Raw genomic sequence first — 26009 nt, 5'->3', positions numbered from 1 at the left:
TAAAAATTAGCTTTTTTTTTTTTTAAAGACAGGGTCTCTCTATGTAGTCCTGGCTGTCCTGGATAAAACTCTCTATGTAGACCAAGTTGGCCTCACATTCACTAAGATCACCTGTCTCTGCCTCCCGAGTGCTAAGATTAAAGGCACGCACCCCTACACTTGGGTTAATTTAATATATTCTTCACAGCAGGCTTTTATCAAACTTCCTAGCATAATTTTGCATCTTAGCAAAATAATCCACACGGTTTTAATAATGTGTATGCTTTTAAAAATTCCCCTCAGCTAAAACTACTGAAACCAATACTTAAAATACTTAAGAAATAATAGCACTTACATTTTGTTTTGTTTTGTTTTTTGAGACAGAGTCTCACCAGACAGCCCTGGATGGCCTGGAACTCACTCTGCAGATCAGGCTGAGATCAGTGTGTACCATCACACCCCGGCCAGAATTCACAGTTTTAACAAAGAGTTTCTAACTTTACTGCTACCAGATACAGGAAAACCAAGTATCAGGGGAAACCATATGAGGTGACTTCATTTGTTTTGTGATACAGTCTCCCTATGCAGCCCTCGATGACCCTTTAATCAACATCCCTCCTGCCCTTTCATTAATCCATATCAGGGAACAAATAGTGGGTTGCTTTACTCGACAAGGACTGAGTGATTCTGACCCAACCAACCCATGGAAGGCAGAGGTCTAGTCTAACCTTAGTTTCTTGTGTACTATATCTTCCAGTGAACAAAGAATCTACATGCTCTGCCAGCGACCCGAATGAGGAGCTCTTGTTATGAACAGACACAATTTTTCTGGTCTCTGCCACTGACACACAGCACATATTAAGATGGCACCTGAGTTGTGGCTGATAAAACCGAGCAAAATAACCAAGTCAATGTGGGCTTAAAAATACAATCTATCATGTTAAACGTTTATGATCCTCTAAAAATGAGACACAGAACACCCACAAAGGCCCACTCAGACTTGCGCTACCTAGAAAAACCCAACGCTTGCTCAAAAGACATGACATTCACACAGTCCCTAGCTGCATGACTAAGGTGAAGAGACAGGAGGTAGGCTATGGAGATTGAATTTATATCAGATTAAGAGTAAATGATAAAGGGAGCCAAAACCATCAATTTAATTATCATAGTGGTTTTTTTTTTTTTCTGATAACTCTGACAAAGTAATTTAGAATCCTTTGGTGTCTGCTGGGCTGTAAACTAATACTATTTTCAATATAATTTGATAAAGTACATAGGATTACTTTAAAAAATCAAAGTCAAATTTCATTTTTTAAACACACACACATAGATGAAGGCCTCGTGGAAATGGTGCTGGAGAAAAATGAACTGCCATGTATAAAGTGTTTACTTGCTGTAAGTGTATAAGATAACTGTAATAGATTCCACATCCTAGCCAACTTCTCTGATGAAATAAGTTTATCAAGATGAATACTACTGAAGATCCCACTCCCTGTCCATAGGACCTAGGGAAAAAAGCTTTTTTTTTTTTTAATGGCAAATATTTGAACACAACAGAGGAGAATGTCCAGCAGACATCTACTGATGACAGATTACCCTGTTTCAATGGAAGGTTCCAGAATTTCAGAGTATATTCAAGAGCAGTGGTGTCTGGATTTTGGAAGCATAAAGCAACTGGTGACTACATTTCTATAAGAGTAAAATGCTGTGCTACATACAGCTTGGGCCAGGTCCTCTTACAGTGAAGTCAGTGAGTAACTACACAGCTTAGGCATCTGATGAGCACTATAGGGAAAGGATCAAGTGTAACACTTGAATAAAATTAAGCATCATTTACAATTAGGGCCCACCAACCAGGTCACAGGCTGACTTTTGGTAGTAATATTTATCAGAATGATATTTTTATTTTCTTGCTTGAATAGAACTCTCCACTTCAATTTAGTGTTTCTTCTCATGTCTTGAGAATTATTTTTACTATTCACTGAGAAAAATCCCTGTACCATCAACTTCTTTACCATGTGCTTCCAAGGTCTTGCCATTTTCATTAAGCTAGGCTCCGAGGGCTTAGTGAGACCTCAAGGCTCTTGTGATGGACACTTGTTTTCTTTGAATTTTCCAACAATGATCTTCACAGCAACATTTGCCCAAATACCACCAAGTGATAACCAAATTGTCCATGGGGCAATCTTAAGTTGGGATGAGACAGAAGAGGAAATGAAGGGTGTCTAGAACATACAGAAATAAATCCCAGAAGCTCTCACTTTACACAGTTCTGGCATGCATGGATTCCATGGCTTACTTGTATAACTCAGGTCCTCCAATTACAGTTGGAAGTTTCATTACCAAAATGCAACAAGTGAGTAGTACATGAAGGATGCTTCATGTTCTGTCTTTAATCCAAACACCACAATACAATATAAATAACAAAAGTGTCATCATGTCACAACTATTGAAGACCATTGGTGACAGTCACTGCATGCTTATTCTTCAGTTCATGCATTGACAACCAAATGGGTAGTTCTATCTCCTCATCTCCCAGTGATAAACGCACAGGACACTCTATAATGAATTATCAAAAAAGGAAACCGGGCAGGAGAGGTACAAGGGCAGGAAGTGACAAATGTGAATGCTGGCCGTGAAATTCAAACAGACCATGGCAGGGTTCCAGAAAAGCTGCTGTGGGGATGGATGGTGACCCCACCACCATGGAGGCAGCTCAAGAGACAGCCCAGGAGCTGAGGGAAGGTGAACTCACGGACATGAGTGAATGAGAATGTCCCTGAGGATGTGACTCTGGTAAAGAAACCACAAACAAGCAAATGACAACAGAAACATCCAATTAAAAAAACACACCATAGAACTCTGAGATGTTTCACTGCCAGTATGAAGATGAAATGTTGCAGGCTGATATGAACTAAGAAGGGAGCCTGACAATTTACCAGGGGATGTTTGCTACATTCCCAAAGTTATAGAGCAAAAACAAAAGGATCATTCAAACCTGACTATGACACTTTAAATGCCGACTTTTTAATAGTCTGACTCGCCGCCGTGCAGTAATTATTAACTTGACTATTATCTTCACCTTCCAATGCAGTTATACAAGGAAAGTTTTTATATTTTCGAAGATTTTTGCATGAGACAGGTTCTTGCTGTGGAGCTCTGTTTTGCCTGGTACTTGCTCCGTAGTGCCAGGATCACAGGACTGCTCCACCAACCCAGCTTGTTTTCCCAACGTATTTTGAAGGCCACTGTATGATAGTAATTTCCCTGTCTATTATCAAGTCGGTTTTGCAGAGCTCAGCTTCCACAGTCAGGTTCATGGCCATGCAGCGGAGTGCAAAGGATCACCTGTCTAGGACAAGGGTTAAAGGAAAGGAAGACAAAGAACAGATATGCCTGTGACAAAGAACCTTGGACAATAGCCAGCTCTTTATATATAGCGGGGCCTTCAGCCTCAAAGAACTACAATACCACATGCAGCTCTTGAAAGCACCTATCAGCCATCTAAATGTAGGAAAGAACTTATGTTACCTCCGTGCAGATGAAGAACCCTGAAAATCATCCAGGAGCCTGTCAACGACATGACTGACTGAGTTGATACAAGATAAGGGGGTCTGTGTTAAGGTTTCTACTGCTGTGACCAACAGCAACCAGTGATGGAAAGGGTTTATTTCAGCTTAGGACACTCAGGTCACACTCCATCACCGAGGAAGGGCGATATTGTCCCGAGCTGTAGTTCCAGACACAGCTTTCTGTAAACAAACTGTCTGCAAAGGTTTAGGTTTCTTCTCGCAGCATAACAGATGCACATGCAGAGCCAGAGAGACCACTGAGAGAAATGGCCTGTGGTCAAGTACAGACCAATATGGAAAGTTAAAAAGAACGAGATAACCAGAAAAGAAAACTCTTGGGTCCGTGTTACCATTAATGCATGACCTCACAGATGGGACAGCAGGTCAGAACCAAGGAGTCTTTTACAGGGTGGAAGTGACTGATTGGTTGGTTGATTGACTGACTGACTGACTGACTGATTGATTGATTGAGGCCAAGTACGAGATAGGCAGCTGTACCATCCTGACTGCACAGACTGACATGTGGTGGCCTCAAAGCCAACAGGCTTGGACACTCACTTCCACACCTCCAACCTTTAGCTCAGTACCCAGAGCTCAACCAGACATCCTGCAGTAGGTACTAGTGGGAAAAAAAAACCCAACACATGAGACCAACATCTGCTCTACTACGAACAGTTTCACAGGCTCAGAGTGGTACACTAGACACACACACCCACCCTTCCTGCAGATAAATTCAAGGACGGCAGACAATCTAGTGGTTACCAGGAAACTGTAACCAAATCCAGGATTACCAAGAAACCAACCGCTGGGTGACTGTGGACAAACTGCCTGTCTCTTATCTTCAAAACAGGAACAATAATAGTCAGGGCACTGGCAGAGTCCCTGTGGGAAATACACGGGGAGAGCATGGGCACAGTGCGTGGTCGCTCCTCGGAGCCAGAGCTCCACAAATATCCAGCTGCTATTAGAACAACCCAACCCAAGTGGGAGGCCTGTCAGGGTGAGGCAAACACCTTGGTTCCTCTTCCACATGCTTACTCTTCCACTCCCTCAGGTCCCCCCCTTGTTAAGATGACCCAAACATTCCCCTTAAGTATTTCTTTAGGTTCATACATATACTCTTTAAAAATGCAAGTGGTATCATAAGAACATTAAAAAGAATGTCTAAACTCACTAATACAACATGGACAATTTTTTTTTCTCTTCCACACATCAAATTAGCGAAGGATTTTAGAACTCTAACAGTGTCAGGACCCTGAGATGAAGGGTGAACGTTTCTCGTCAGTGGTAGCAGTAACTGAGAGGGTGGATCTGGAACACATGTTGGTAGAGTTTATCTGTAGGCTTAAAATACCACTGATGGCCAAAAGCGCATACACTTTCATCTGAGTTTCACAGTCTCTCTTAATAACCATTACAATGAAAGTGCAATAAAACAGGACGCAGCCCTAACGGGAAAGCACAAGCAGCCGGGCAGCACTCTGAAGACGCTGGGACCCAGGGATGTACAAGTACATAGGCTGTGTGATCACACTGACAGTCTCCTTTTGTAGAAGAAAACCAGCCAGACACAGACAAGGACAGAAAGGGAAGCCGGAAGGTTACTAGGACCAAAACACAAACCAACAAATAAAAACCCCAACGACCCTTATTTCTAGACACAGGGCCAACAAGATGACTTATTTTCTTGACAACTTCTTATATAATGTATTCCACAGTCAGAAAAAAAAAGTGCTTAGTCTTATTCGGTATAAATATGGCTGACCAGAAATAGATTCACTTCTGATACTTTCCACTGAAGATGGTGTTGCTGATGATAATGTCATAACCAGGAAACTTCTGTCAACTCAGATTCAATGGCACTGCTGAGAAATCACTGTCTGGTCCTCAAAAGGCTGTTTCCTGCCTGAGTCACATGACCGCTCTGAGAAAGCCTGGGTCTGCCAATGTGGCTGAAAGCTTTCCTTAACGCCTGAGGGCGTTATCAGCTCTTTCCTTAAAATAAGAGGCTTTCTGGAATTCTAAGACAACTTCCAACAGCAGCTCACCATCTCGGAGGTGAGGGCTATGGTGTTTCGACAGCTGCCACTGTCAGGCCTTATTCATGTCTTTTCCCATTTAGACACAACCTGGGAACGTTTCTGAAGTCACTAAGCATTTCCAGAGCCCCGTGCTTTGGGCAAAGCTCTTCAAATAAACCGCCAGGCATGTCCTGTCTGTTTTTATGTCTCACTGTTTTCGTGTCACACACACAGCCTCGCCCTTCCTAGGAAAGAACTTCATCCACTACCCAGCAGGCCTCCTCTGCAGTGATTCACCAGCTAAAGGCTGGGGAGCAAATTTAATGAGCGCGGTTTCCTCCTTACCTGTAGAGGTGTTTCCTGGCCTTCAGTGACTGTGTCAGGGGGCTCAGAGGATGAGCAGAGCTTATATTTTACAAGTTTGAAAGTTTAGTCGGTCAGCTCAGAACTTCACAAATGTAGTCAGTTTCTCTTACTACGCTGGTATGGAAATACCGAGGAGAGATCGGCATGTTCCTGGTGGAACGGCTATGGGATGGTATGTGGATACTATTGAGTATAAGCCTGAATTAGGATGCATATAATAGATTACCCTGTGATGACCAAATTTATACAACTGAGACAAATCAGACACAGCATCAGGTTTTGGCCTTTAGAGATTTGGTTACGTAGCTGTCAAAGCAAGGTCACAGAGCACAACAGTTCCTTTTCCATCAGGGGCCACAGAGCTGTACAACAGGCACAAACAGGCCTTTGTCTATAGACAAGCTTAAACTGGAGGAAATGAGGCAGAGCATCCCAGGGCCCCCAGCATAGGATTCTGTCTTCACACTTAAGTAGCCTATGACCATCTGTTTACCATATAAAAGAACATTTGTAAGTAACCATGTCACAGGATTTAAGGTGTTGTTACTAACATTTCTACTCATCCCTCCCACAGAGATCTCAAAACACCACTCACAACCAAACACCTTAAACTTAAATAACGAGCTGTAGTAAAATATGGGAAACAGTACATGTTTCAGAGAAACCGCACTTTTCCCAATACAGGCCAGTTAGATAAGACTATTCCACCAGTAATGCCCTAGAAATAAACAACGTGTCACAAAAGCATAAATGAAAAAATGCATTCGAATACTTACTTAAAATACCAAACTTTCCCCAGAACAGGAGTATAGCCAAAATTGGGAAAATAACAATGAGGATCTTTTCATTTGGAGAAAACCATGATGCTGTGGAGAAAGAAAAACAAAAATCGTAATTAGTGTTTACCATACTCACTGCTAATGGTCTCCAATATATCCTTATTATTCTAGTAGAAGATAGAAACAATTCAAACTGTGGGCATGGTTTACACACACACACACACACACACACACACACACACACACACACACACACACACAGAGGCAAAACACATTTCAAGTCTAACTTCCTTAGCAACAAATTCTTTGACTATATGTAGACCGTGTGCACTTGTATGGAGTCGAGGTCAACATCTGGTGTCTTCCTCATAGCCTTCCACCTCGCTCTTTGAATCAGGGTCTCTCCCAAACCTGGAGGGCACTGACCAGACCAGGCTGGGGCCATTGAGCTCCAGGGGCATAGCTGTCTCTGTCTCTCCAGGGCTATGCCCTGGCCTTTTGTGTGGATGCTGGGGATCTGAACTCAGACCCCCACACTTGTACGACAAGCATCTGACCCACCGATCTAGCCCCCCAGTCCCCCAGAACAAAACACGGTGTGCAGGAAGCCCACAGCTCTGGATCTGGATGAGTCTCACCACACTCTCCTGTCCTGTGTTCTGTGGAAGGGCAGGTGGCAGTGGATAACAGGCTCTGGCCACACTGCCAGGTGTGAAAGCCAACTCAGACTCAAAAGCTGTGTGGCTGCAGACAATGTCTGAACACCTCCATTTGTCAGCACCCTTGAATGACACAGACTCTGTTTGTTGGAGGATTTCTACTACTAACGAAAGTTATATATGTAAAGGGCTTAAGGTACGCGCTCGGTAACTGTGAACTGCAGTTATGTGTTTGTTTGCTGAGTACCTGTGTGTGTTCATAATGCCAAAATCATCATCAAGGAACAGTAAATGTTCCTTTGAAGCCTGACTCGGGGAACCACATGAAGGAGCTCTCGGGACCACTAGGCCCTTCTGCGGACTGTGACTAAGAAAAACACGGGTGTCCCTGGCCTTTTCTCAAACTGACTCTCCGAGAGAAGACTTAACTCGTAAGCCACAGACTTCAAAAGGGTAGTTTTATGGAGACACGAGGGACTTCAGGTTATTAGGGAAGGTGTTTAGGTGCATACCAAGACTCCAAATAAGACTTGTTCAGAACTTTTAAAATGTTACGTTTGACTGCAATTGATAATCCTATAGACTGAAGTTTTATGTATGAGATCTGTTTTTCTCTGACAGCAAAGCTGAGTACACGCACTGCAAGAATTTCAGAGTTTGCCTGTACTGGGACACGTGCTAGCGAAAGGGCCCCTTTGCTCCTGGCTGCTGTCCCAGGCGAGCACCGGCACTCCTCTGAGATCAACCCCAGGTAGCCCTTCTGCCCTGGGTGTCAATGCTGAAGTTCATGGGCTTTCATTCACAATGACAGCCATGTGTTTCTTATATTAAGCTTACAAACAGAACACTGGCAAAATGCTTACATTAATCCCTATAACATAAGAAAATTGTAAATTCTATCTCGGAAATATCAGCACTTCAGAATCTAATGTTCTGCCCTATCCACAGCAGAGTCAACGTATCTGCTGTTAAAGATAACAAGTATTCCAAATTAGTGAATGAAAATAACCTCATTTTTAAAAAAATGTAATTAATTAATTAATTCCGTGTGTGTGTGTGTGTGTGTGTGTGTGCGTGCACGCATGTGTGTGTGTGTGTGTGTGTGTGTGTGTGTGTGTGTGTGTGTGTGTGTGTATAGGTCAAATAACATCTTACAGAAGTTGGTTCTCTCCTTCTACCACATGTGTCCTAGGGATAGAGTTCATGTAGCCAGATGTGACAGTGAGTGTCTTTACCTGCTGAGCCATCTCGATTCCCCACGCTAAATTAAAATGTCTGTCGGTCCTGCAGGATGGAGTACAGGATCACAGTGAAGCTGTGATCAGAATGTCACGGCCTCAGTGATGCACGAGAGAGAACCATGTGACCGACAAGCACCACCCTGGGTTCAGTTTTACTGGTCACATCTGAAGCTGAAACAGAGGACTGACCGACGGGAGGTGACAAAACAAGGGTGTGACAGCATCAGCAATGGCTGAGTGAACTGGATGGAGGCAGTTGAGAGAACAGCTGAAGCCCTCCCAGCAGGGGAGAAACCACAGCACAGCAGGTCCCGGCTGAACTGGGACCTCAGGCAGATCCCAGGGAAGGGAGGGGTCTCTGCGCGCCCAGCAGTTAGGCAGCAAGCTGGAATGGTCACAAGCAAGCTGCCTGGCGCGAGAGAAATCGGGAAGGAGTTGCCGCGACGGAGTCGATGACTACTCAAGGCCTAGAAGATTCTATGAAGGAATAATGAGAAATGGAAGAGGACGGTTCAATGACAGAAAGGGAAAGCAAGACAGAGCCAAAAATATTACGGTCTGAGGTTCTCAGTCGGAACACATAAGGATCTCCCAGGGGTGGATGAAAACTTCACATACTCTGCTCTCATTACCACACCAGGATGTTAGCATGTTCCCTGGTGCTAAGTGTGTGTGTGTGTGTGTGTGTGTGTGTGTGTGTGTGTGGCAGGGGGATGTCTGCCACTCCCTGTTTAAAATGACTGCCGCGGATTTCTGCTGGAGTCTAGCTCCGGTCGCTGACACGAATGTGTTGTCTTTCTCTAGTCTATTATGCTGGAGAAATGCTGAGTCACTGAACTGGACATTTAAAAAAAAAATCAACTGAGCTGACTTGGATCAACTGAGCTGGGCGTGGCGGTACACTTCTACAATCTCAACACTCAAGAGGCTGAGGCAGGAGGATCATGAGTTCAGGCTATTTAGCTAGACCCTGTCCAAAGGGGAGATGGGAGGAAATGTGGGGGAAAACCTCCAGTGTTTTATATAAACCCATTTAGATGTCCATTAAGTTGCTGATTTACAGAAGTGTCAGGTGCCATTAACTCCTCTTCCCCAAGGGGAGTGAAAGACTAGGCACTTCTCTGCGATCCATTTCAGCTCTGACTTTCTATGGCATTAAGAAAATTAATTAAGCATAAAATGATCTAAGAAGAGTATCTCAGTATTGGGAAAGATACTCCAAGGACATTCACTTTGGTTCCACCCAAGCTATGGCCGACAACTCTCCCCTCATGCTCCCAAGCTCCCATTCTTCCTCAGGAAGACGACACCCAGGAAAATGAACCTATTACTAAAAAGACAGAGATGATACTAAGGAGGGTGTGGTCTGTGGGTGAGGGTTTAACGCTTGCTTCCAATCTGACTGTTAGTGACACCCAGGATGCCACTTCTGCCAAATGGACCTGGCTAAAAGGGTGAAGGGACCATTCCTCTTCTTCAAATACATCTGCAACATACATACACATATAGTTTAAATGGAATCTTCCCTTCTGGCCTGACGATGCTCTCCACAAAAGCCACAGACTGTGTATCAAAAACACCAACACCAGGCATTAGAATCCCCCCTTTGACTTGTTGGTAAAGGCTGTCCAAGAGACTCCCAAAACATTATGGGCTATTGCTGCTGCATGTGGCGACCTCCCAGAGGTGGAAGGTAAGACCCTACTGCTGAAGACATCATGAACTTCAGACATAGGACTTAGAGGACCTGAGCTGGATCTGGCCTGAAAGCCTCCTCCCTGAGGATAACTATCACGGTACTAGAAGGTGGCATGCAAGCTTCCAAAGGAGGGAAGCAACCAATCCTTGATATCTATGAACTACTACAACAACCGGCATGGCAAATAATCCTAGGGGTACAACAGAGGCCTGTATACCTCAGTAGTAACCAAAAGCTCTTTAATTGTACCTAAGGCCAGCTCAGCAAGAGGGAAACGCTTCCTGGTACTATAAACCTAGCCGACCACACAGGGTTAGTGGAGCCATGGATCTTGGAGTCAATCTACAACAGCCACTTTAGTACACCAGTATAAGCTCTGAAAACATTCGAAATACTTATCCTTATGCACACAAATAAGTGGTCTCACCCCTCATTAAAGAAACTTTTCTTTGCAACAGAGACCATTGTGAAAATCACAGCTGATCAAAATGCAGAAAACAAGAGACCCTGTGATGCCCAGTCCCGACAGATACATCTACAACACAATTCCTGCATGCAAGCCTCATATTATTGCTGAAGTGGGGTGTGGAAAGATTTTTGTAAGGCCAGAGAAACAGGAAGTTTTCTGTGAGATTGTGTCACACAGACTGTAAAGAGAATACACCCAGGAAGTCTCCCCAACACGGCCGCCTAAACAATGATACCACCACCGAACACGCTGACCCCAAAGTTAAAGTTCATAGAAAAGCTCATGGAACCTCAACTACAGACAAAGAACTACTGGCAACTGGAGAATGCTGAGAAAGGGAGAGACAGTCTTCCCCAGGGAAGGGTCCCTCAACTGGTTATCCAATACCAGCGGTCAACCCTGAGATCTCACACATACAAGTAACATTATATGGACTGAGCAGTTTGTGTTTGTGTATTTAGAAGTGTGTGTGTGTGTGTGTGTGTGTGTGTGTACAAAACAATTACATAAAGAGGCCTTGAATTTGAGAGAGTGGGGGGTGCACACATGGTAGGAGCTGGAGGAAGTAAAGGGAAGGGGAAATAAGGTAATTTCAAGAAATAAGAAAATATTGTAATATTTTAATATAAAATATTTAATATTTATATTAATTACTTAATATAAATATTATATTGATAACTATTATAATATAAATAAAACATACATATGCAAACCTCCAAAACATAGAAAAAATGAGCTTTGGCAAAAGATCCTAAGAAACTTTAGAACATTAAAATTCGAGCTAAGTCTTGCCGACGCTTCAGGATTGGAATGGCTTTTCCGGTGCGTCTGCAATTCACCAGTCATTTGAGCAAACTCAAAATTCTAAGGTGAGCTCCCAAAGCCCTGACAGCACTAGCCCATGCAATTCTCTCTCTCTGCAAGTAAGACTGAGCACCTTAGATTTCCTATGACAATTACAACTAGAAAAGGAAGTTTGCTGAGACCATTAGGATGCCAGTCGGTTGACATTAAGGATGGGAGGTTATCCTTGAAGGCCAGAAATTAGTCCAATCAGATGATTCTTAAAGGGCCCTGGGCTCTTCCTGGAAAGGTAAGCTCTACCTATCAGAGGGATTCAATGAGATGGCGTCCCTTTCTTTCCCTGACTTTGCACATGAGCACGGCCACACGGCAAAGGATAGGTGAACCTGCAGGAACGGAGGGAAGACCCCCAGCCCTGGCAGACACCCAGCCGAGTCAGGACCTCAGTCTTGCTATGCCAAGGAGCTGACTTCTGTGGCAATTACGTGAGCTTGGAACAGGATCACAAATGCCAATGAAAACATACTGTGGCCAATATCTCGATTTTAGTCATAGAATGGAGCGTAGGGCATGGTCACATTAGGATCAGAACTACAGAACTGTTAACTAATAAATGTGTGATGCTTGAAGCTTCAGGGCCTGCGGCCATTTGTTATCCAGCACTACGCACCTAATGAAAGAACCCCGGGGTACCTTCCTGTCACCACTGTGAACCGAGTCTGTAATGTGTTGATGGGACCAGAATTGACAACAGTGTGAAGCTGACCTTTTAACACAAAATCCGAATCGCTTAGGTCCCTAGCGCAAATAGTTATTCTGAGTTTTCTGTCCCACTGATAATAGAAGTATCAATGGCTAATTTTAAGTATGATTGCTTGCATATTTATAAAATATTTTCATAGTAATCACGGATTATGGCATTTTTTCAAGCCAGGGAAATCGAGGTTAAAATCCTGGACGTGTGATCGAGCTTTGGACACACTCCTTGAATCTCATTTGTTTTCTGTACTGAGAAGAGAGAACACCTACATCCGTGTCCTGGAGTTCTGGGCAAAGCACAGCACATGATATAAATAATGCATCTGGGATGCACCCAGATAAACGGGAGGTCCCTCCTCTCCTGTCAATCACTGCCTACAACTTTGAAGTAGCATCTTTCTCATCACTGAATCCGTACTGCCCCCCTCAGCACCTGACCCACAGTCAGTACCCAACAAAACTTTGCTAAGGAGAAACCTTATTTCTAACTCAGACATTCCTCTGGAGACAGCACCCTCATTTCGCTGATGAAAAAAATTAAGAACCAAAGATTTTGGGAATGTGTGACTACTGAGTGCTCAGCCATAAATGGGACACTGTAGCATCATCTCCAAAGCTCAGATGCCATCTCAGAAGAGGGAAAAAAAAGTAATTTTAGAGCCTGAGGACAGGGCCTAGCATTGTGGTGTGCTGTCTTCTAAGCATGACAGGGCCATTGTTCTACTGGACTCACAGCGGCTATGATTCCATGCACAAGATCTGCACAAGATTGGAGCTGTCAATGTTCTGTTGTGGAGGCGAGAGAGACTCACAAGGTCCCGCCCCTCTCGGAGAATCTACAGGCACGTAACGGTGGCTGGGGTCAGGGGAGGGATACTTTCTTCAGTGGTTTGTGTCACATCCTTGCATGATCTCAGGGATTTGACCTGACTGGGGTATCAAGGGAATGAAGAAAGGACAAACACACAGAGATAGACAGACAGACAAGTTGGAGTTGGGTAGAATGGGCTGGCTCTCTGATGGAGAAACCTCAGGACTCTGGAAGCTCAGAATGTTTACTTTATGCAACTAACAAAAAGGCAGGGCTATCACATACAACTAAACAAAAAGGCAGGGCTATTACATACAACTAAACAAGGAGTCAGGGCTATTACATACAGATAAACAAGGAGGCAGGGCTATTACATACAGATAAACAAGGAGCCAGGGCTATTACATACAGATATAGAAGGAGGTAGGTTTAGCTAATCTGGGTAGGAGCAGTCTCCACAAGCGGAGCAGTCTTCAGGCTGTAATATATCAGGAGGAGAGGAGAAAGCTATGGTGGACATTTTCTGCACACACCATCTGCATCTGATAAAGGCTTTGCCATTACTCTGAGCTTCACCCCCCCAAGGGTGGTGGGAGGCTTTGCCATTTTCCTATGGGTCTGAGGCTACGGACCTTGATACGGCCATGACCATGTCAACAGCACACATTCACTCAAGACTTCATTACTCAGGTGTGCACCACTCCTCAGAGTATAGACACTGGTAGGTTGTTCCTGCTCTTGTAAATAACGTGTCACTAATGTTTCTATAAGCAACCTTAATAAAAGCCACTGTAGCATATATACATACTAAAAAAGGACCTGAACGTAGATGGGGGACTACTTGGGAAAAGAATGGAAATCAGTGGGAATGGAAGGACAGAGAGGGTAATGGGGTGAACATACATGTATGAAAACATCATAATGAAACCCGCTCCTACATTTAAGATATATAAATAAAAAAAATATTTTAAAAGACCCTGAAGACCCCGAAGATCAGGTAAGCCGAGTCTCTTAAGTTTTTTTTATGTTGGCAAATGATGAAAACAAAAAGCTTTCTTTAATCTCAAGTCCTGAGGCACTGTCCTAGAAACACATGAATGTCATCCAGTGTTTACAGACAGTCACCCACCGTGCTCCAAAGCAACAAATAGTCACCATTACCTGTGCTCCACTGAGTGGAATTCAATTACATCCTGGACAATTTCTCTTTCTCATTTATGCTTACATTTGCAAAAAAAAGTACAACACAGTAAAAATGATTTCTAATACCTAAATTTCCACATCCACAAAAACAAGCATCACTGTAATAACAAATATATATTCTCCTCCAAATAATTTTGTATGCCAGGGTTGATTTTATTGACTTTTTCTACCACTCAAAAATGGCTCCAAGAACACAGAGTCGACCTACAGGACTGGAGAATATCTTTTGCAGACACAAACTGGACAGAAGATTATCGCCTAGAACCTATAAATAATTCCAAAAATTAAACACTAAAAAGTTCCCAATTCATCTAGTCAACAAATGGGCTACTGAGCTGAACAGAGTCCTCAGAAGGAGAAATCATCCAATCAACAAATCATCTCAAATCAACCACTTAGCAAATGAGCTTCAGACCTGAAGAGTTTTCAGAGGAATAATGACCAAAAAAGAAAAAAAAATCAAAGAACACTTGAAGAATTGTTAAATACTCTTAGCTTTGAGATCCCATCTCATTCTAGCCACAATGGCTACCATTAGGAAAACAGACAATAAATACTGGTAAGGATGTAGGCAAAATGGAGCCTTTATACGTGGCTGGGGACATACAATCCTGTCACAGGCACAATGGAAATCAGTAAATTATGTCCCTCTAAAAACTAGAAGTAGAACTACTATAAGATCTGTCTATTCCAGTCCTAAGTAAGCCAGAAGGATTCGTGTATTGTTGCACTACTCACAATAACCAAACTGAGGAAGTAGCCTGCATGTCCATCAGCAGATAGAAACATGTGTGTGTGTGTGTGTGTGTGTGTGTGTGTGTGTGTGTGTGTGTGTGTACATATACACAAAATGGAGTTTTATTCGGCTGTAAGGAAGAATAAAATTATGACATCTGTGGGAACTTAGATAAAACTGGGGATCATTATGTTAAGTGAAAAAAGCCATACTCTTTCGTTTTACATAGATTCACATATATTTGTAAATAAATAAATAAATATGTATATGTAAAACATGGAAACAGAAGACTATGAGAAGGGAGAAATTGGTTTAAAAGAAGAGAGAGGCAGGAAAAGAAGAGGATGATGGACTACATGTCACACGAAAGCAGAAATGGAGACCAGCTGTGGGGAAGAAATGGACCAGCAAGAGGAGGTTGAAGTCAGGAGAGAATAGTAAGGGGGCAAATATAATGTTGTGGAATATTAATTTAAGATGTGTTACATTCGTTTATTCTGTGGAATATTTGTTTAATGATGCAAAGATGTGTTGCATTCCTTTATGTTGCATTTGTTTAACTCTGTGAAGCTGTGTTACTGTGCCTCCCTAAACAGCCTGATTGGTCTAATAAAGAGCTGAATGGCCAATAGCTAGGCAGCAGAGGGACAGGTGAGGCTGGCAGGCAGAGAGAATAATTAGGAGAAAAAGAGAAGAGGGAGGAGTGAAGAAAAGGAGGAGAGGAGGATGCTGGGGAACAGCCACCCAGCCACACAGCCAGACATGGAATAAGAAGAAAAGAAATACAGAAATAGAAAAAGTTAAAAGCCCAGAGGCAAAAAGTAGACAGATAATTTAAGAAAAGCTGGCTTGAAACAAGCCAAGCTAAGGCCAGGCATTTGGGAGCTGGGTGGCAGGTCCTCGAAGAGTTAAAAAAAAAAAAAAAAAAAAAGGGAACAGTATAAAAGTATGAGAATGCCATAGTAAAAAAACGTTCTGTATGTGAACTATAAAAGTTGCCGATTTTCTAAGTTATTAAAACATTTTAAATGCCATATTCTGTAGATCTCTGAAGGGTTTGAAGATGACCTGTCTAAAATATATCTGCTCAATTTTTAAAACATATCTAATATGACTACAACTTCTATTGTAATGTCTAACTACTAACTTTCATTTCTTTTTTTTTTTTTTTATTAATTTATTTTGCAATACAATTCAGTTCTACATATCAGCCACGGATTCCCTTGTTCTCCCCCCTCCCGTCCCCCTCACCTTCCCCTCAACACCCCCCCCCCATTCCCATCTCCTCCAGGGCAAAGCCTTCCCCACAGACTGAGGTCAACCTGGTAGACTCAGTCCAGGTAGGTCTAGTCCCCTCCTCCCAGGCCGAGCCAAACAATCCTGCATAGGCCCCAGGTTTCAAACAGCCAACTCATGCAATGAGCACAAGATCTGGTCCCACTGCCTGGGTGCCTCCCAAACAGATCAAGCCAATCAACTGTCTCATCCATTCAGAGGGCCTGATCCAGTGGGGACCCCTCAGCCATTGGTTCATAGTTCATGTGTTTCCATTCATTTGGCCATTTGTCCCTGTGCTTTATCCAACCTTGGTCTCAACAACTCTCGCTCATATAAACCCTCCTCATTCTCGCTAATTGGACTCCCAGAGATCCACCCGGGGCCTAGTCATGGATCTCTGCATCCAGATCCCTCAGTAGTTGGATGGGGTTTCTAGCACAACAATTAGGGTGTTTGGCCATCCCATCACCAGAGTAGGTCAGTTCAGGCTGTCTCTCGACCTCTGCCAGCAGTCTGTTGTGTGGGTATCTTTGTGGATTTCTGTGGGCCTCTCTAGCACTTTGCTTCTTCCTATTCTCATGTGGTCTTTATTTACCATGGTCTCCTATTCCTTGTTCTCCCTCTCTGTTGTTGATCCAGCTGGGATCTCCCGCTCCCCCAAGCTCTCTTTCCCTCAACCCTCGCCTTTCATTACCCCCACTCATGTCCAGGCTGTTCATGTAGATCTCATTCCATTTCTCTGTCATTGGGTGATCCCTGTGTCTTTCTTGGGGTCCTGTTTTCCAGGTAGCCTCCCTGGTGATGTGAGTAGCAGACAAGTCATCCTTGTTTCATGTCTAGTATCCTGCTATGAGTGAGTACATACCATGTTTGTCTTTCTGAGTCTGGGTTACCTCACTCAGGATGATTTTTTCTAGATCCATCCATTTGTCTGCAAACCTCATGTTTTTGTTATGATTATGAGACATGTCGGCTCCTGGCAGTACCAATCTACTTCAGAGAAAATATGGGCATTGAAGAAACTGCATATGGAGTTAACTTTCATTGTGGCAAAAGTTAGCCACTGGACAACAAAGTATCCTTGAATCAACTGCTGACAAAATGGACAGACAGGACTTGAAACAAAGGACTACTGATTCTTGCCAAAACGAGTGTGGTTATGGCTTTATCAAAAGGCATCTTCTGAGGCCAGGACAATATGGCACCATCCCTGAAGTGGCCTTCGCAATTTGGAAAAGGTACAGTGCCCTTTTCTTCGAAGGCAGCTGAATAGGCAGTGGGCCGATGGCTTCTGATGTGCAATGGAACAGCAGCTGAAACAGTTATTCTTGAAGAGTAACTAAGCTCACGCCTCGCAATAGTAAACTGGCATTTGACAGAGGGATGTGGAGAAGAACGGGATGTTAAGATGAAGCCATATATACACAGCCAAGAATGGACAGCTGAATTAAAAAATCAACAACAATTTCCAGAATTTAAAATCCTGAATCATGACATGACACTAGTGGAATTCAGGTGTTTCTGGTACATGGACTGCTCTCACCCAATGTGAGGTTGAACTGTCGACCTTGTGTACATCCTACTTCACAAATGAGTCTGTCAGATATGCTAAGCCTATAGGCTGAAGATGATGCCCCAACACTGTGGAGAAACCTCAGGTGACTGTCCAGGCAGCTGGCTGTTTCTGTCAACTCACAAATTTTTTGGAAGTTGCTTGCATGCACTTTCTGTTTTTATTTTTGTTAGCTAATATTATTTCCTTCTTGGGTCTCTGAGGGAGTTGAAGATTAGTTAGTTATAGTTGAAGGTTAGTTAGTTATAGTTGAAGATTAATTAGGATAGAAAGTGAATTAGATACATTTTGGACTTAACAAAATAGGATAGATAATGAAATTATTTTCTCTGAATTTGTCAAATACAAATGGACTAGACATTGTTTAGACATTTATTACTTGTATATATTGTATATAGTCATTGTACTTTTGTATATAGTTTTTCTTTTGTTAGTTATAACCTTTTTCTTTTTTTTCCTTTTTATTAAAATAGAAAAGGGGAAAAAAAAAAAAAAAAAAAAAAGAAACAACACAAATGGGGGGGGGCGTTGGGGGGAAGGTGAGGGGGACGGGAGCGGGGAGAACAAGGGAATCCGTGACCAATATGTAGAACTGAATTGTATTGCAAAATAAATTAAAATAAATTAAAAAAAAAAAAAAGTTGCCGATACCTGGATATCAATGCCAACAGCCCCAAATTTCATTGCACAGCTGGAATTCAACATTCCTGGAGTCCACCACAGGACTGAATCTTTGGCTTCAGTGTTTATCAGGGGACCAAGCCTTTGGCTCTAGTAGTTCTAAGCCTTTAGCTACAATAGTGTACAACTGGGATTCTGACTCCAGCCCTCAACAGTTTACAGAGTTCACAGCTAGACAAGCAAATTTAATAGATGTGGTTGGCTTGGTGATCAGTGTATGGCCCCATTAGTGATCCTGCTATCATCCAGACAAGCCCAGATCATCTCAGCAACCTCATCTGAGAATCAACATCAAATATGACCAGTCTCCATGGGTGAACTTCATGCAGACCTCCTTCTAGGAAGACTCATAGAAAACAGAACATCCAAATAGAACTGGAAGAAAGAGAATTAAAACTTTAAGACCAATCCATCCTAGCAATGAACAAAATATGACAAAGAAACAAGAATAACATTATACAACTACCCACCACAATGCATCCCAACCTACCAATCATCTATAATGGGATCCAAAATCATACTGAGAGTTGAAATGTCTAAAAAGGAATTCAGAGTTACTTTTTAAAAGAATGAATTATGATATAAAAATACAAACAAACTACAGCACAGTCTAAGGAATCTACACAAGACCTTTGCAAGATAATCTCTACTGTGAACAAAACAGTAAATTGGAGGAGAAAGTCCAACAATGGAGGACAAACTCAGCAAGGAAACAAAAGACTGACAAAGAACCAAACTGAAACACTGGAAAAGAAAGACATGGTCAAACAGAAACCACACCAGAAAGCATCAGACAGACAAGATTACTCACAAGAATGATTCTCATAGATTAAGACAAAGCGCAGGCAATAACATGGTAAGACACATAAGGGAAAAGATTAAGGAATATGACTAAATATTTCCATGCAGTCTGGGATACATTCAAGAGAGCACACCCCCAAAGTTCACAGTGAACTTTGTAGGAACAGAGAGAAAGTCAAAAGTAACAGGCAGACTAGTTAATGGAGAAGGTTTTATAGATGAAAACTTGTGAAACCTAGAAAATGAAAACATCCAAACACAAGAGGCATGTAGAATCCCAAGAAGACATGAACAGTGAAGAGCCTCTTCATGACACACCGTAGTCATGATGTCAAAAGTACAAGTGATGAAGCACCACCAAAAGCGGTACGAGAAAAACACCAACTAGAATCCGATGACAGGAATACTGGAATAACAACCTCAGACCTTTCCTCAGAAACCCTAAGAGCCAAAAAAGGCAAAAATGCTAAATTTTAAGTTCTAAAAGTAACTGTGAACCAAGAATCGTATACCTAGCAAAGTTGTATTTTAAAATCGATGGATAAAGAGATTTCAAGACAAACACAAATAAGGGAATTAATGCCAACAATGTCAGTATTGCCGAATATTCTTAAAGGAAGACTACATAGGGAAAAAATAAGAAAGGCAGCCTCCCTTTAAAAGAACACATGAAAATACACATGAAAGGAAAAGATAAGCAAGGAAGAGTGAGGAGAGAAGTAACTACATGGAATACAGCAACCTCCCAAAACTAACAAGAGGAAGGGAAAGAAATGTCAGTAATAGAGCACCATAGAACACCACCTAACAAATTCTTAGGAAATAGAGACCTCCGTTCAGTAATAACTTTAACTATTAATGGCCTCAACTCACTAACAAAAAGATGCAGACTACCAAAATGGATTAAAAAACAAGAACCTACTATCAGTTGTATCCCAAGGGAGCAAAAAAGCCTGCACACAGTTAGCAAAAAAGGTCAGAAACAGATTATCAGAGTATGGAGAACAAATTAGCAGGCAAGCAGGATCCAGAACAAGCAAGCACAGCTATCCTTACACATGATAAAGGAGACTCCAAATAAAAACTAACCAGAAGTGATACAGAGAAAATGCATATTAATGAAGGGGGCAACCCATCAAGAAGTTAGAACAATTATACACATTTATGTATCAAAAACTAGAACCCCCAATTTCATAAGACAAACACTAAAAGGCATAAAAGGCCACCTAAGTCCTGCTATAGTAACAGTAGGAGACTTTAAATCACATTGTCACAGTTAGACAGGTCTTCCAAACTAAAAATAAGCATAGAAATTTCAGATTTACCAAACACACACAGACTATTCCATCCAACAGAAAAGGAATGCACATTCTCAGCAATACGTGAAATTATCTCCCAGAATGATTACATAACAGGTCATAAATCAAACCTTAACAACAACAATAACATCAACAAAAAAAAACCTGTGATAACTCTTGTTTCTTATCAGACAACCCGGAAATAAAAGTAATAGTCAACAGGAAGAAAATCTACAAAAATAGTCAGAGACAATGAATTTTCAAACCAGGGAGGAAATTTAGAAATTCCTATAGCCAAATGAAAATGAGAATACAACCTCTTAGAACCTTCAGACACAGACAAGATAGTCAGTCCCAAGACTACCTTGTACACAGTGATAACCACTTCCATTAGCAAGCTAGAAACATCTCAAAAAACAACAATGCACCTCAAGGCTCTAAACAAGCAAGAGGATAACATCAAACACAAAGATGGCAGAAAATAAGGAAGATTGTGGAAGAAAGTAATGATATAGGGATTAAAAGAGCAATATCCAATGTCAATCAAAGTCGTGGGTCTTTGAAAAAGTTAGTGAAATTGATAAACCTCTAGCTAGACTGAAAAAAATGAAGAGGGAGCAGATCCATATCAACCAAATTAGACAGGGGAAAGATATTAAAACAGATTCTAGTGAAATCCAGAACATCATTAAAGAATGTTTTGAGAACATATACTCCAAAATCTAGAAAAATCTAAAAGAAATAGATGAATTTCTAAATGCCTGTTATCTGTCAAGATTAGAGACAGAAGATATAAGTAACTTAAATAGACCCATTACAAGTAATGAGATTGAAACTGTAATCAAAAGTCTCCCTACAAAGAAAAGCCCAGGATAACTTGGGGTCACTGCTGAATTCTATCAATTTTCAAGGAAGATCTAATTCCAACAGTCCTCAATTTGTTCCACAGAATAGAAAGGGAAGGAACACTGCTAAATTCATCCTACAGAGTCATTATTATTCTGGTATCAAAGACATAAAAAAAAGAAAAAAGAAAGAAAGAAAATTACAGAGATATTTCCCTGAGGAACTTAAATACAAAACTTCAGATTTCTGAAATTCAAGAACACATTAAGAAGCTCCTACATCATGACCATGTGGGCTTCATCCAAGGGATGCAAGGGTGGTTCAACACACATAAATCAGTAAGTGTACAGTATATAAGTAAACTTAAGGGCGGTGATTATATCATCATGTCAAAAGACACAGAAAGATATCTAACTTTAGCATGCTTTCACGGTAAAAAGTCCTGGAGATATTAAGAATAAAAGAATATATATGTATGTATATGGCACATATACAAACCTAGAACCAACATTATAGTAAACAGGGAACAATTGAGAGCATTTTTCTCTAAAATCAGGAATGAGACAGTGATACCCACTTCACTGTTCTAATTCAATGTGGTGCTAGAAGTTTTGGCAATGAGACAGGAGAAAGACACGAAAGGAATAAACACAGGAAAGGAAGAGGTCAATCTATCCCCATTTGCAGATGGCATGAAGCTATATTTGAAAGGCCTTATAGAATCTATCATAAAATTGTTAGATTTAATAAACACTTTTAGTAAAGTTGTAAGGTACAAAATAAATATACAAAAAATCAGTAGCCTTAACAAATTCCCACAGTGAACTCAGAGAGAAAGAAATTAGGAAAAATATGTCACTCTGTCGTTCAATATGGTTAGGAATACAACTAATCAAGAGAGTGAAAAACATCAACAATGAAAACTTCAAAACACTGACAAAGGACACCAAAGAAAATGCTGGACGATGGAAAGACCATTCCATATTCTTGGCGTGATGAAATTAGTATCATGAAAATGTCTGTATTATCAAAAAGTAATTTACAGATTCAATGCGACTCCCATCAAAACCTGAGGCTGTTCTTCAAAGAACTAGAAAAGAACAATCTGAGAGTCCACAGGGAACTACAGAAGACTACAAATGGCCATACAATCCTAGGAAGGAGGGCATAGCTGAGGTTGTGGTTATGACTTCAAACCGTACTACAGAGACCCAGTGACACACACAGAGGACACAGGAGACTGGGAGGCCAGTGGAGCAGAACAAAGAAACCAGCAAGGGTGCCAACATATGCAGCTAAAAAAAAAAGAAAGAAAGAAAGAAAGACGGCCTGTTCAAAAGAGTGGTGATCGGCAGACCGGGTATCTTCCTGTAGAATCTTCAGATCCATTTCACTAACCCGCAACAAAATTCGGCTAGAAGTGGATCGAAGACCTTGATTTCAAAGGTAAAACACTGAAATTGTTAGAGGGAAATATAGGGGGTACGTTTCAAGATAAAAGCTGAGGTAGGGACTTTCTGAACAGATCCCTAATAGTGCAAGAAGCAGCTCCAAGACTCAACAGATGGAACTGCAGACCGTTAAAAGTTTCTGTACAGCAAAGAGAAACCACCAGCCGAGGAACAGCCAGCCTACAGGACGGGAGAAGATCTGTAACAGCGATCCTTCACAGAGGGGGCCAATATCAGAATTTACAGAGCGAGAACTAAAGAGCTAAAAACCTGCCAATCAGTAAGAAGGCTATTAAATGAACGGTTCTCAAAAGAAGAAACACAAATGGCCAACCGGTCTTCTAAAAAGTGTTCAATATCCTTGGTCATCAGGGAATTGCAAATTAAAGCTACTCTGAGATACCCTCTCATCCTAGTCAGAATGGCTCTCATCAAGCTATCTCACAACAGATACACAGAAGGATGCAGGGAAAGGGGAAACCTTTATCACTTCTGGTGGGGGTTCGAACAAGTGTGGCCGTTATGGAAATAAACATGGAAGTTTCTCAAAGTATTTGAATGAAGAACTATTGTATGACCCAACTGTACTGTAACTCTCAGACATATATCCAAATGATTGCATATCCTACCTCAGAGACACTTGTACATTCATGCTATTACTGCACTACTCCCAACAGCAAGGAAATGGAACCAGCCTAAATGAATAATGAATAGATAATGAAAACATGGTACGTATACACAATAGGATTTTATTCAGCTGTAAAATATGAAACAGGGAAGCTTGTAGAAAAATCAATGGTTCTGGAGAGACAAAAAAAAAAAAAAAAAAAAAAAAAAAAAAAAAAAACCACATGTTCTTTTTCCCATGCAGATCCTAGCCTGGTTTGTGTGTGGTGGGTGTATGGGTATAAATGTAGGTAAAGCCTAAAATGCTACAAAAGAGACCAAAAAAATGATACAAATAGGTGATTAGAAAGGATGGGGAGCAGGCAAAAGGACACAGGGGACCTGGAAAAGGTAAAGAGACTGCGTGGGGGGCAGTTACAAAGAGGAGATCAGTAGTAGTAGGGTAGGGGTAGGAGGGGGTAAGAGAATCTACTAAAACACACGTTGAAAGTGCCATGCTGATATTTAATTATCTTGCATGCTAATTTAAAAACTAAGAAACTCCACCATTTTTAAAAAGGGGAAAATGCTGCAAAACAGTGGCACCAGATCCCAGCAAAGATGCGGAGACACGAAGCCACTCACGCTGCTGACCACAGCGGGAAGAGGGACACCAGCTCTGGAAACCCGCTCGGGCATACACTGAAGGGGTAATCCCAAACTGAAGAGGATCCCAGCGTCTCGCAGAGGTGATCGACGAACCAGGCTATGAGAATTCCACAGACTACACCTTAGTGAAAAACCCACTGGGTTCAGATGTGTTATGGACATGTGTTACACCGTCAGACAAGCAAACAAATAAAACACAGTCCAACACAAGAAACCCACTGTCTTACGGGCATCGTGCCGAGTGGGCGCACCTTCAAAGATCAGCTGTTAACGATTCCAGTGACGAATTTTTATTGAATTGACCAAGTCATAGAGGTGGACGACACCGTTAGTGCCTGCCGGTCAGGAGTGGTGGAAAGTATGGTGAGAGACGGAAGGGCTAGCCTTGGGGTGCTGTGCTGGTAGACCAGCTCCACACTGCAATCACAACGGTGGTTGGCGAAGTGTGATGAAAGGAGAGAAAACCTTGTGTACAAGGACAACTGTGGACTTCCTGGTTCTGGTACCATGGCACAGCTATCTAAGATGCAACCACTGTGGGAGGATGAACTGAGGGTACAAGAACTTCTCTGTCTCTGATTCTTCCCATGTAATGCTAGTTCTTTTATATGTGTGTGTGTGTGTGTGTGTGTGTGTGTCTGTGTCTGTGTCTGTGTGTGTGTGTGTCTGTGTGTGTGTGTGTCTGTGTGTGTGTGTGTATGTATTTTTAAAATAGGTAGAAAAAAATCAGAAACATCAAGCTTCTGGTAGAATTTTTACATTCCCTACAACAAAATTTTCTCCTCTTAATGGCACAAGACAAAGCCCGTCTCTATGTTCCGTGGGGGTATTTTGAAATCAAGGATAAGACAATTACACACAAAATAAACTCTGTCTGCATCTCAGATGCTGGGATCCCCTTCTCACTTCCCTTCATTCCATTTCTGGCTGTCTCAGTCTCAAGCTCATGGGTTTTATCCATTTTCTTCTCAGTGACCCACATTACCTCGAAAATCGCTGTTCCTATGTCTGTCTGGCTCTTTTATTCCCATGAACCTATCCACTCTCTCAGAAAGCCTCCAACTAGGTATTGGATGACCTCTTCCTATGCACACTGCTGACTGACTGACTGAAAGACAGACATTTAAAAAGAAAGCTCTTTAACCCAAATTAACATCAATTGCAAAGTAACAATATGTGTGAGATTCTGACAGAAGGATCTTCCAAGTTCTTCTTGCCTCCTAAGCCATCCCCTCCCTTCTGAGCAGACTTCCAGACAGCACAATGAAAACACACAGAACAAACACCCCAAGAAAACAAGATTTCCATCCTCATTTTAGAGACACGCAGCTTGGTCTCCGTGAAGTATCTTCCACCGTGGTACAGGTGAACAGTGAGTCCTGAATAGGGTGTGTAACTCAGACTGCCTGACCTCTAATCCTACGTCAGAATAGTTAATCAAGCCAACCTCCCCTCCCAATCTGCTACCAGACAGTTTGTCATTTGAAAAGCGAGAACAGATGGAAAGTGGCTGACCTAATTTAGCCGCCCTGATCCCACCCAGAGCTGGTTCTCCAAGTGTCATCAAGCCTGAGATCAGTAATACAGCTGGTGGTTTAAATAGAGTTCAAGGTGCACTCTTTAAAACTGTTAGGACTCTCTGTATGTATTTTTTTTTTAATCAGCCAGCACATCAAAAAAAAAAAAATAGAAAAGAAAGGAGAATGTT

At 41.9% G+C, this 26009-nt stretch overlaps 1 protein-coding gene across 4 annotated transcripts in view; it reads right to left on the bottom strand.

Annotated features, from left to right (window-relative positions):
* Cd47 (CD47 molecule) overlaps window positions 1-26009 on the bottom strand; it is a 59665-nt gene that overhangs the window by 20499 nt on the left and 13157 nt on the right. For all 4 annotated transcript variants that reach the window (XM_052740846.1, XM_052740843.1, XM_052740844.1 and 1 more), the window contains one exon: window positions 6715-6804. In XM_052740846.1, the coding sequence (XP_052596806.1) occupies window positions 6715-6804 (90 nt within the window). The remainder of the gene's footprint in view (window positions 1-6714; window positions 6805-26009) is intronic.

Source organism: Peromyscus californicus, unplaced genomic scaffold (assembly GCF_007827085.1).
Source record: "Peromyscus californicus insignis strain IS unplaced genomic scaffold, ASM782708v3 Scaffold_16__1_contigs__length_79575227, whole genome shotgun sequence".
In the NCBI taxonomy this organism is placed as follows: Eukaryota; Metazoa; Chordata; class Mammalia; order Rodentia; family Cricetidae; genus Peromyscus; species Peromyscus californicus.
This window is presented reverse-complemented; position numbering and strand designations above follow the sequence as displayed.